At 46.7% G+C, this 11,554-nt stretch overlaps 2 protein-coding genes and 2 non-coding genes across 8 annotated transcripts; 2 read left to right on the plus strand and 2 right to left on the minus strand.

The window, feature by feature from the left end:
* The first annotated feature begins 1,687 nt into the window (after positions 1 to 1,687).
* Positions 1,688 to 7,657, plus strand: LOC120961806 (probable jasmonic acid carboxyl methyltransferase 2). 5 transcript variants are annotated; one of them, XM_045235066.2, is made up of 12 exons: positions 1,688 to 2,003; positions 2,092 to 2,625; positions 2,873 to 3,065; positions 3,452 to 3,690; positions 3,890 to 4,280; positions 4,359 to 4,625; positions 4,754 to 5,209; positions 5,301 to 5,418; positions 5,921 to 6,035; positions 6,241 to 6,633; positions 6,699 to 6,965; positions 7,034 to 7,657. In XM_045235066.2, exons 9-12 carry the CDS (start codon positions 5,961 to 5,963, stop codon positions 7,382 to 7,384), a joined length of 1,086 nt encoding a protein of 361 aa, XP_045091001.1. In that variant the 5' UTR covers positions 1,688 to 2,003; positions 2,092 to 2,625; positions 2,873 to 3,065; positions 3,452 to 3,690; positions 3,890 to 4,280; positions 4,359 to 4,625; positions 4,754 to 5,209; positions 5,301 to 5,418; positions 5,921 to 5,960; the 3' UTR covers positions 7,385 to 7,657. The 5 variants fall into 5 exon arrangements, with proteins under 5 accessions (XP_045091001.1, XP_073367019.1, XP_073367022.1 ...); XM_073510918.1 differs by having other exon boundaries at positions 3,890 to 4,625; XM_073510921.1 differs by having other exon boundaries at positions 3,890 to 4,625; positions 5,927 to 6,035.
* Positions 7,658 to 7,907: 250 nt separating this feature from the next.
* TRNAK-CUU (transfer RNA lysine (anticodon CUU)) lies at positions 7,908 to 7,980 on the minus strand. Its single transcript has one exon. It is a non-coding gene; the product is annotated as a tRNA-Lys (tRNA).
* Positions 7,981 to 8,204: 224 nt separating this feature from the next.
* On the minus strand, positions 8,205 to 10,955 carry LOC109744221 (transcription initiation factor TFIID subunit 9). The gene is made up of 2 exons (XM_020303315.4): positions 10,590 to 10,955; positions 8,205 to 8,845 (listed from the first exon to the last, which is right to left on the minus strand). The coding sequence occupies exons 1-2, from the start codon at positions 10,899 to 10,901 to the stop codon at positions 8,498 to 8,500; spliced, it is 660 nt and encodes a 219-aa protein (XP_020158904.1). The 5' UTR covers positions 10,902 to 10,955; the 3' UTR covers positions 8,205 to 8,497.
* Positions 10,956 to 11,003: 48 nt separating this feature from the next.
* Positions 11,004 to 11,085, plus strand: TRNAS-GCU (transfer RNA serine (anticodon GCU)). The gene has a single exon. It is a non-coding gene; the product is annotated as a tRNA-Ser (tRNA).
* The last annotated feature ends 469 nt before the right edge of the window (positions 11,086 to 11,554 follow it).

Raw genomic sequence — 11,554 nt, forward strand, 5'->3', positions numbered from 1 at the left:
GGCCCAGAGGATTGGGTTGGGGGCCCTGTGATGAAAACCTCAGGAATCATAGAGGGATTAGTGATGCAAGCAAGTTGTAGTTGGTTCAGAAGATTGGGCTGTAAATTCTTAGACTTAGGATTGCAGTTATGTATGATACTACAATTTTGATCCTGATGTAGCTGTAAAAGACAAGTGGGATTGAACTATCAGATCAAATGGAAAAGAACCTGAGCATGCGTATGTTACCGCAGGATTAGCCATTTTTGGGCTGTAAATTCTTACTCCAGTAAGTGTTATGTTACAAATTGTTTTGGGAGCAATATATCATGCCAAATTTTGCATCTTCTGATCCGATGGCAGTTATGAATTACTTTTGACTCTTAGATGTATCTTCTGTGATGGAATTACTGTTTCCTATCTTAATTAGGACACGTTATGTACCCGATGCTGCACTGTTAAGTCTGATGATATCTTGTGTGCAATGTGGTTCTTAATATCTGCAGTAGATAATGTCAGCTCAACCTTTTCCCTCTTTTCTAAATTTAGCACTGCAACTGAATCGTTGAATATATGATGTGCCCTGTTGTTCTCCATAAGCTTTGTTAATTCTGCAATATATTTGTTCTAGGCTAGAAATAGGTTTAGATTTGCTTACCGGGGGTCTGTGGAACTACTGTACGCTGCAGCCCGACTTATGAATGTTCATCTGTTTTTTGTAATGCGCCCTGGCGTCTATGATTCACCCCTTGTACTCGCTTTTGTAACTTTTTCGTTGTTGGATTTCTGGGCATTACTGCAGAATGGTCACAATCTGTAGCATGATTGCCGTCGTGAACAAGCCATTTCATCTTCTCCTTGAATTTTCTCCTGCGTAGCGTATGTAGAGATTACAGTGCGTACCCTTGATGATGTAGTCGTTCATGGTGGTCTAGATTGCCCAAGAGACAAGCATCACAATTTCCATGAAGAAAGGGCAGGGCAATTCTGCGCCTGAGATGAGGAAGAATGTTCCGAATGTTGGATGGATGATAAGTCCAGCCAGGACAAATGCAGTTCAAGCAAGCAAATGCAAATGGAGACGGGAAGGGGAGATGGTCTCTTGTTTCTAGAGAAAGGGAGTCACACCTGACACAACTGTAACCTGCTCTGAAACAACGCTCTGGTGCTCTGGTGTATAGCCTCCTACGCAGGAGGAGCCAAGAACACCTTGTGCTTATTCTGACAGCAAGTATTTCAAAGCCATTTAAAAGTCTATGGAATTGGGTTATGTCCTATCTGTTTCTAGTACTCTACTTTTCATGCACCAGAAGACCCCATATTTCTAGCTCTCTGAATATTACATGTAGTAGATATGCATTTCAAGTAAGGAGGGTGTACAACTGAACTATGTTACCCTAGTTCTGACAAAACAATATGTTCAAAATGAAGCTAGCTTGGAAATTGGAATTCTAGGTGAAGTTGGAGTAGGGACGGCCATATATTGCTCGTCCCGTATTTCATCAACCATTTAGATTCTCTTGAAATCAAAACACAGAGCTCGAATGATACAGGCAGAGGCAGTGTACTGTGTACAGCGGCGTCCCGGGTCCATTTGTTATTATTAAAGAAAAAATTGAGGGGACGGCGTCCTGGGGTCCAATGCCTCATACGGATGGGTGCCGAGGCCCTCTGCCAGCCTAGTTAGTGCAGCCCAGAAAGAGGGAAATGGAAATTCCGGCCCAGCTTGTGAACTGGGCACCTCCCGTGCGCGCTTCTCCAACGGTCTCCCGGGCGAGACACAACGGCCGGCGAGATCCGCTCCGCCTACCACCCTCGCCGCCGCGGCCGGAGAGAGTCAGGAATGTTCGTTTTGCAGGCGAGCGGCGCGGCAGCTTCGTAGGTGGTGGAGCGGACGGGCACGGACCCGCGCCTCTACGACGACGCAGCCGCCATCCCGGCGCTCCTCGACTCACCTCTTCGACGCCGACGCGCCTCCTCGTCGTCATAGCGCAGGGCGTCGACGCCGCCCACTCTTCCAGCAGGTTCGGTTCGGTCAAATCCCTCCTCCTGTCGCCCCATGCGCCGCGGATACTGACGGGATTTCCACTACTGGCTGGCGGCTGCGTGCAGGTGGTCAAAGAACGTGGCGGCGCAGTCGCCTACCTCTACTACCTGCGCTGTCGCTGGAGGTGAAGAGGATAATCTGCCTCTACTAGAGTCGCCGGATTGCTAACAAGAACTAGAAAGGCAAAGGGTGGCCTGGAAGTTGGGCTCTCCGTTCCACCGCCCGCCATCAGTTCGACGAAATGCCGCCTACCCTCCTCCTTAGGTGCTCCGTACACGGCCGACGGGCGGAGCCGCTTGTGCAGGACACGCTGAAAGATCATGGTGCGCAAGTAGTTCTACTGCGTGTCATCATGACCTCTTGGGAGCCGAGTTGAATGGACATGTGGTCGACGCACTTGCTCTGGGAGAAAGATAGATGGGTGGCAGCATGGAGCCGAACACAACCACCAACTAAGGCTACAGTTTTCATGGTGATCAAGGCAGGCACTGCTTTGTGAGCGGCGACTGGCTGGGTGGTCCACACGCGGGGTGCTCAGGTCCGACTAAATTCGCGGGGAGGGTGTCTCCACTGAAATAAGTGCTTGATCAGATGACCAGGTGAGTGATGTGTCCCTGCTTTGTTTCTTTGTTTAAGAGGCACTGCATTTGTTTCCTTCGATCTATATCCATTAACAAATGCGGCTGCCCATGAACTCGCTCAACTAGCTTTTAACTGTACAACACATTGTAATGTATGGCTTCTACAAAGCTTGAGTTATGTTGGCCAGTTGACTGCTTGAGATTGTAGCACTTACTCTCTTTTTTGTGGCAAAACAGTTGTAACATGTTATTTATTTCCAATCAGGAGATTGGGAATGAGACACACACAAAAGAATCTTCAAGAGTTTGGAGGGAGGATAAGAGCAGAAACAGTACTAGCTGTATGGTCCATGACAATATGTGAACACTCCAATTTATTGTTCTTATTCAGTAAAGCTCATCGTGATCATGTTAATGCTAATCATGTACTGGAAATTCCGGTAAAAAAGGAATGTAGGGTAAGTTCAATCATTCTTCTGTTTCTATACTCAACTTGAAGAGCCAACATATTCTACCATGTCAAATAATGATAATTGTGCTGGTTTAAACAAATATCATATCTGGCCGTGACAGGTTGCTATTCTTATCTGAATTTGACCCTTCAACCTTTCTACCTTATAATTAACACGTTTATGTCATAATTGCCTCCAATAAGCAGCCACAAGAGCCATCCCCAATTGAGCATATAAAAAGAAGAATTGAACTTCCACTCTGCAATCAAAGTCATGGTCTCAAAATGACAAATTAGCTGATCTAAAACAAACTCTAGTAGTGACCGGTTGTTAATTTATTATATCCTGATGTGAATTTGACCTAATCTTTCATGCAACCTTCCTATTAGCAGCCCCTGAGATTGATAAGCATGTTGACCCTATCAGTCTGCCCAATAAGCAGCCCGAACAGCATATAAAAGATAGAATTGAAGGGTACCATCACCATCTCCATCCTAATCTTGTCCTCTAAGGTTCAAGGTCTTCGGAGGTTGGGGGTGCTGCATGCAAAGCCATGGCCTCCAAAAAGATGGCGCAGATTATGATTCAAGGACACGGGGAAACTAGCTATGCTCGCAACTCTAGTATTCAGGTATTTTCTCTTCTGTCTATTAATTTAGCAGTGTTGTCTCTACGGTCTCTTGAAACTTGGCTTCCGAAGATTCTCTCACCAAGAATTTGTTCATAATATATCTTATTTTACTGGCATTTAAATTAACACCATTATGCAAAATAAGAACAAGAATTGGGATAGTTTTAGTTCTTTCTGAATAAGTACATGTCAACTGCAGAAGGCTGAGCAGAAGAAGATGAAACCTGATTGAAGCGGTCATCGTTGAATTATGCAGCAGCACCGGCACCTTGCAGCCCGGCAAGTTGTGATCGCGGACTTGGGCTGCTCCACTGGTCCAAACACACTTGCACTTGTATTGATCGCTGTCGAGGCGATTCACGTTCATTGTCTTCAGTTCTAGCAACCTCCACCGGAAGTGTGTGCGCTCCTCAACGATCTCCCCGAGAACGACTTCAGCACGGTGGTGAAGAGCCTGGTCACGCTCCGTCAAAGCAAATGATCCTGTTGTCGTGACCGGTATCACACCAGGGTCGTTTTACGAGCGGCTCTTCACCAGTGAATCCTTGCATCTTGTTTGCAAGTCCAATAGCTTGCATTGGCTCTCAAAGGTGTGAGTTTGATACTACTTGATGGATCAATCCACTGCATTACTCGTCTACTCCATAAGCAAAACCTTATCTTTAGAGGCTCCAGAAGATCTAACGAGGAATCTCATCCCAGCGTATGACATTGATGAGCATTCTAGGAGTGAAAGGCTTCCTATAGTACTTGAGGCTTATGCAAAACAGTACAGAAAAGATTTCACGCTTTTTCTGGAGCTGAGAGCCAAAGAGTTGGTCTCAGGAGGCCGAATGATTGTTTCGCTGGTAGGGAGGTGTTCTGATGCAATCGCCACCAAATTCTCTTATATATTAGAAATTGTAGCTCAGATTCTATGTGTCATGGTCTCAGAGGTAAACTGCTTTACTTTCTTTTCTAGCATGTATCTTTTGCGATTACCTGCAAAAAAAAAGGTATCTTTTGCGATTGAATTGGTGCGAGCATTATATTTGACCTCATGATCTTATGGTTATATTAACAGGGTGTGATTGACAAGGAAAAGTTTGATTCCTTTTATGGGCTATTGTATGAACCTTCTAGCGAAGAGCTGAGGGAGATCATCCAAGAAGAGGGCTCCTTTTCAATCAGGGAGATGCGGGCGCATGACCTAGAACTGATATGAACAATGCTCTCAGCACCCCAGGAAGGTTCGCACGGATTTCTGTGAGCTTTGTTTGAGCTGGTATTAGTCCAACATTTTGGTGATGTCATGGATGAATTCATGAGGACCGCGGAGCGGCGATGGATCCTAGAGGGAAGCTTGCAAGAGGAGCGGGCTAGATGTCCATATGCTATGCTGGTTGTATCCCTCGAAAAGGCATGATTATCAGGTCCCTAAAGGTACATCACATTTGATGACAGTGAACAGATGCTGTCTTTGAGGCCAAATGTGTGCCCACTTGATTATGTAAACTAAAACCCATGGCGTGCTTTGAAGGTAATCAACTCTCTGATGTATAGTATATGCACATGTTTAAGGGAACCATTTTTTAATGGAACACGGTCATGGATGATTTTTTATTCGCAAGGGCCGAAAAGAAGAACTGGAGCTTGCAGTGCAGTTTGCAAGCTGTGTGTGTGCGTGCCGAAAACCCAAGAGTGATGCTGGTTTTATCGTTCAACAAGGCATGACACGACGACTGGCCTGTGAGTTCTTAGCTTGTATCTCTCAACCATGGCATGACATGTTTGTATCTGTTCTGCTAGTTTAAACAAATATTCTCTTATCCCAGTTTGACACTTTAGCCTTTCAAGTTGCTGGCCTTAATAGTAGTGACAAATAACAGATTGAAAAACACATTGACTATTTCATTGCCCCCAATAAGCAGCCAGAACAGTCATCCCTGTTGAGCATTGAAAATGAAAAATTGAACTTCCAGCGCAAGCGGAGCCATGGCCTCAAAATAACAGGTAGCTGGTATAAGACAAACTCTGGTGATAGGTTGTTAATGTATTATACCCTGATTTGGGTTTGACCGAATCTTTCATTAAACCAGTGTATGAGCTGGCCCTAGGACTGATAAGCACGTTGACCCATTTGCTTCGCCCAATAAGCAGCCAGAAGAGCCATCCCCAGCTAGCATATAAAAAACAAGAGCTGAACTTCCGGTGCATCTTCACCATCTCCTTCCTAATCTTGCTCTCTCAGGTTCAGGTCTCCGGAGGCTAGCCCTGCTGCAAGCAAAGCCATGGCTTCCAAACAGATGGTGCATATGAATCAAGGACAAGGCGAAACTAGCTACGCTCACAACTCCAGTTTTCAGGTAATTTCTGCTCTCTTAATTAGCTGAAGAGTGTTGTTTCTACGGTACCTTCTCCTGAAACTTGGCTTCTGAAGACTGTTTCAGCAGGAATTTGCTCATAATATATCTTATATTACTAACAACTAAACTAGCACCTTATAGTAAAATAAAAACAATATTGGGAAAGATTGAACTAGATTTCTGAAGAAGTACAAGTCGTCTGCAGAGTGCTGAGCAGAACAGGATGAAGGCCCTGATAGAAGCAGCGGTCGTCGAATTATGCAGCAACACCACCACCTTGTCGCACGGGAAGGTGGTGATTGCGGACTTGGGCTGCTCCTCGGGCCCAAACGCGGTAGCACTGGTGTCCATCGCCCTTGAGGCCACCCACAGCCACTTTCTTCAGTTGCGGCAGCCACCTCCGGAAGTCTGTGTGCTCCTCAATGATCTCCCATACAACGACTTCAACGCGGTGGTGAAAAGCCTGGTTGCGGTCCGGCAAATCGGTGAGCCTGTTGTTGTAACTGGTGTTGTACCAGGGTCATTCTATGAGAGGCTCTTCCCTAGTGGCTCCGTGCATCTTTTCTGTTCATCCAACAGCCTTCATTGGCTATCAAAGGTATTGAGTCTGACACCACTCCAGTAGCATTCGCCCCTTCACTATCTGATCGTTCAGAGGCACAGGCTCCTGAAGATTTAAGGATGAAGCAAATCCCGGCGTATGACATGGATGAGAACGTCAGGCGTGAAAGACTCCCAGTGGTCGCTGGAGCTTATGCACGACAATTCAAGAAAGATTTCACACTTTTCCTGCAGCTGAGAGCCAAAGAATTGGTCCCAGAAGGCCGGATGGTTGTTTCCCTCCCGGGGAGGCGTTCTGATGAGCCTGTCACCGAGACCTCTCTCATCTGGGGAACTGCAGCTCAGATTTTAGGCGCCATGGCCTCAGAGGTGAATACATCCTTTACTTTTTAACCATGCTGTTATTTGCTAATGAGCATTTTTTGGATAACTAACAGGGTGTGATTGACAAAGAAAAGCTTGATTCTTTGTACATACCGGTGCATGGACCTTCCGATGAAGAGCTGAGAGAGATCATCCAAGAAGAGGGCTCCTTCTCAATCACAGAGATGCGGGTGCACGACCCTATAAGCGGCATGGACCGCGCCCTCCTCACCCCAAACAGGATGGTGAATAGCCTGAGAGCTGCTTTCGAGCCGATAATAGTCCAGCATTTTGGATCGCCAGCAGAGATCATGGATGAATTTGTCAGGACCGGCGAGAAGCACTTGAGCCTGCAGCGCAGCTCACAAGTCAAGCACGCCAGAAGCCCGAGGGTTATGCTGGTTGTATCGCTCACCAAGGCATGACATGACAGTTGACGTGTCGCTGCTGCTAGTCTGTATCCATCGCCAATTTGTGACATGTCTGTAAAATTCTGCATCAAACTTAATCGGATTTGTGAGAGACGGGAAAGGCGAATATATGCTGAAATTGCATTGTGAGACAAGCACTTGTCATTTTCATTTCAGCAAAGTATATGTCTCACAATGCAATTGAGTGGTATTGAAGTTCTACAAAGGTACATACATGATATTATTCCTTTGTGTTCCATGGCAATCTCATAAGAATTGGTGTTGTTCTCCCCTGGACCCATCTCTCCTGTCTCTCATCTATGCTATCACTGAGGCAGTGAGGCATGGCTTGAGATCAAAGAACTACTCGAACACAGCTTCAGCAAAAGGCAAGTCCCTGTGTACAAATTGCAAACTGATGCTGTAAATAAACTGGAGCGTGTCCGTCGCAATGCAGTGGCCATCCATCATATTCATGCACTACTTGCATGCAAATTGATTCCTGTAGAGTACAAAAAATAAAAAAATAAAAGGTGGTCGCCCACCGTGGGGCTCGAACCCACGACCACAAGGTTAAGAGCCTTGCGCTCTACCAACTGAGCTAGACGGGCTGTTTTGGCTTTTGTTTTGATTTCTCACTAACTCTTCCATGTGAGACGCATAGAAGGTATCAGTCCATCCTGCTCCCCAGTCAAAAAAGCAAACACTGATAAAGAATCAAAAGTGGTGCAGGCACTACAGATTTATCTTTATCTCTATATTGTACTCCCTCCGTAAAGAAATATAAAGAAATATAAGAGCATTTAGATCACTAGAGTGCATGCCACCAAAAGCATAATAGGAACACCGATTTAGCATTCAGAAACAACAACGGCACAGTTCAAGTTTGACGACATCTACAAAATCAATAAGCTGACAATAATGGACAAGAATTAATTAATCCGAGGTGCACGGCTACAACTTTTTTCATGCTACTTGCAAGGCTGCTCCCTTTCCTCAACAATCAGCATTTTTCATGCTGAAACAGGAGGGCGCTAGCCAGAAAGGGCGATCCCAGCAGCTACACAAGCATCAGCAAGCAGGCTCGCGGGAACAAGCACTAGGAGCCTGCCAGCGATCTACAATCAGTTAGCCCATGTTCAACTGATCAATTGTCACCAGAGGACGCTTTGCAGCCGCAGCAGCCACCGCATTCAGTTGGAAAGAAACCCTCTGGCTCTGGCTCTGAGGCTGATGTTGCTCGCTGCCCCTCTGATCCTGCGGATAGCTTGGACTAGGATTGCCAGGGCTTGCGTTGGTCCCCTCGTTGTCATCTTCCGCTTCCTCGATCTGAGTTGGCGGCTTCAATGCAGGTAGGAGTTGGTAGTTTTCGCTCAACAATGTGTCCTGTTCGGGTGGCAGAGGAATCGAGCCAGGTGGAGCAATAGACTTGGGCAGCGGGATTTTGTTCCGGCTGCGTGCCAACTCAAGTAGAACCTGCGACATCAGCAAAAAGACTTGTCATCCACCTATGCATACAGAGTACTTTGTGTCAGCTTGAGTTTCCAGGGATCTGATAAAACGTAAAACAAGCACTTGACTTCAAAGCATAACCACATGAGTTGTTCATAGCCTTTATTCCCCCAAGATGTTGTTTAGTTGCACTTCTTAGCAGTTAACACGCAAGTGGATATACTTGTGCATGACCCTCAATCTCTAATATCTTTGTACTGCCCAATATGATTCATCAACATTTTAGGTATATCTTCAGATACCAGCCCCATATACAATAAGAATCATACCCTGTTTGTTTCGTGTTTCTATAGAAGTCTAGCCATGCATTCCAAAACATTGTTTTCTACTATGCGTAGCTTGTTCCCGAAGAATTGAAGGGGTGGGAGTGGGGACATTGGTGTATCAGTGAATTGGCAGGTAACCGTCATCATGGAATGTTATGTGGGGAATTCCGTTTCGGAGGAACCCACAGGCCACTGCAGGCACACCTGAGTTGGAATTGTCTAAGAGTTCGTTCAATGAAAGAGTCTTATGTTCCCCAAGTTAAGAGTAGTTTCAATAGAACTTGCAGCAGTCACGTTCTGCAGCAGTTTTGACCTTGTATCCATCCAGGACACTAGTCTTGAGTCATGTCCCGTAGCTGCAACGACTGATGCGAGTTACCGATAAAGAAGCCTTCCCTAATCTCTGTTCGCCACTACCCATTATCTTTCTGATCTGTGCTGGCTACGGTGCCTCCTCGCCGATACCTTGTCAGCCCTATGGCATAGGCATAGCGATCTGATCTGAGGCTCTAACAGATGCTCTCCCTTCTGTGCGATTATTTGACTTGACCTACGAAGAGTGTCAAATCTAACAAAACTGAGTTTAAAGTACACATGATACTGTGGGCTCAGCTGAACATTCCTAACAAGACATGGACTAAATTGAATGTCGATCTTCTGCCCCAACTGGACTCTCATTGCATCATCTGCTACTATCTGCAGGAATTTAAATGTAGGCACTCCCTAGTTACCCACCAAGCTAGCAAAAGTTTGGTAGGTTCCAACTTCCCAAAGGATAAACGAGTCATCTTGGTCCTAGTGGTAGGGTGGTAGAATACTACTCTCTCCATAAAGAAATATAAGAGCATTTAGATCACTAAAGAGGGAGTGCTTGAGATGATCTGGGTTCGAATCCCACATTCCCTCCTATGTTTTCCTTATAATTTCAGTATAACAATGACTGATATGTTGGTCCCTCGGATGGGCTACAAGTGTGGAGTGTAGACAAAATGGCATTACGTGAGCTTAAATAAAAGGACTCAAACCGCAATCTCTGTGTTCCGGATGGTGGCTTTGATTGTGGAATGCATTCATTTATTCGAGAAGTTGCCCCTTATTTGAGATTTAAAAATTTCCCAAAAAATATCTCCCCCAAGAACCAGATATTAACTGAAATCTCAACAGAACACATCATTTCTTCTATCGAGAATGTTTCTGCTGTGACACATCGGCACATTCTCTGTTGTGCCTATCGTTTCCCCAATTGGAATCCACAACATTACTCCCTCCGAATCTGATGGGTTCACAGGAAAGCCGGTCCTGGATGGCTGGATCTAGAGTTTAAACTGGCACCTTGCCCTCGTGATTCACCAATTGATGAAGGTACGGAACCTAGTAATTTGTCCGAATCTAACGAAGATATATGGTACTAGGGTTTTCGGTGAGATTGGTGGTACTCTTACCTCGCGGGGCGGCGGCTGGGAGAAGGAGAAGTTGACCTTGGCCTGGATGGCGAGGCGGACGTCGTCGGCGTCGAGCTGGGGCTTGGCCGCGTGGTCGGCGTAGACCTGGGCGTCGCCGAGCACGTCCCCGACGTAGCGGTAGGCCAGGTCGAGGAACTGGTGCACGACGCGCGGCTCGTACTCGCCCTCGCCGAGCCCCATCGACCGGAGGAGCTCCCGCACCACGCGCGCGTCGCGAGGCTCGTCCGGGCCGGAGGCTCCTCTCGCCGCCGCCGCGGACGGAAGCGATGGCCGCACGCCGCCGCCGTCCATGCTCTGATTGCTGTGTCTTGGCTGGTCGGGGGTTTAGGGGAACGAATCAGGGTTAGATGTCGTGCCTTTTAAAAGCTGGAGAATTGCAATAGTTTCATCAAAGACGCTTTGGCCGAGTGGTTAAGGCGTGTGCCTGCTAAGTACATGGGGTTTCCCCGCGAGAGTTCGAATCTCTCAGGCGTTACCTACCAATAATTTTTATCTTTATTTTAGCAAGTAATATTGTCATCGTGCTAAGGCCCCATAGCACCAACGCACCAGAACAGCAATTGCCGCCGATGAACAGAAATATAGATCGGATGGATCCAACCTGTAGACACATGAACACACACCAACGAAGACAGGATCCACGTGGATCCACCAAAGACAACCGCCGACCGAATCCCGAGAGATTCGCCGGACACAAACCTCCACACGCACCAGAACAGCAACTGCCGCCGATGAAGAGAAATGTAGATCGGATGGATCCAACCTGTAGACACATGAACACACACGAACGAAGACAGGATCCACGTGGATCCACCAAAGACAACCGCCGACCGAATCCCGAGAGATTCGCCGGGGACAAACCTCCACACGCCCTCCGACAATGCTAGAAACACCATCGAAACGGGGACTAGGCGGGGAGAAACTTATTCCATCTTCAGAGAGCC

Source organism: Aegilops tauschii, chromosome 3, assembly GCF_002575655.3.
Source record: "Aegilops tauschii subsp. strangulata cultivar AL8/78 chromosome 3, Aet v6.0, whole genome shotgun sequence".
NCBI classification, from domain to species: Eukaryota; Viridiplantae; Streptophyta; class Magnoliopsida; order Poales; family Poaceae; genus Aegilops; species Aegilops tauschii.

Excerpts from the sequence above, each read along its gene's own strand:
- LOC109744221 (XM_020303315.4), bottom strand. The coding sequence starts at position 10,901 with ATGGACGGCGGCGGCGTGCGGCCATCGCTTCCGTCCGCGGCGGCGGCG. Across the intron at positions 8,846-10,589 it reads CCCAGCCGCCGCCCCGCGAG|GTTCTACTTGAGTTGGCACG; the intron begins GTAAGAGTACCA and ends CTGATGTCGCAG.
- LOC120961806 (XM_073510918.1), top strand. The coding sequence starts at position 5,961 with ATGGCTTCCAAACAGATGGTGCATATGAATCAAGGACAAGGCGAAACT. Across the intron at positions 6,036-6,240 it reads CTCACAACTCCAGTTTTCAG|AGTGCTGAGCAGAACAGGAT; the intron begins GTAATTTCTGCT and ends AGTCGTCTGCAG. Across the intron at positions 6,634-6,698 it reads GCCTTCATTGGCTATCAAAG|GCTCCTGAAGATTTAAGGAT; the intron begins GTATTGAGTCTG and ends TCAGAGGCACAG.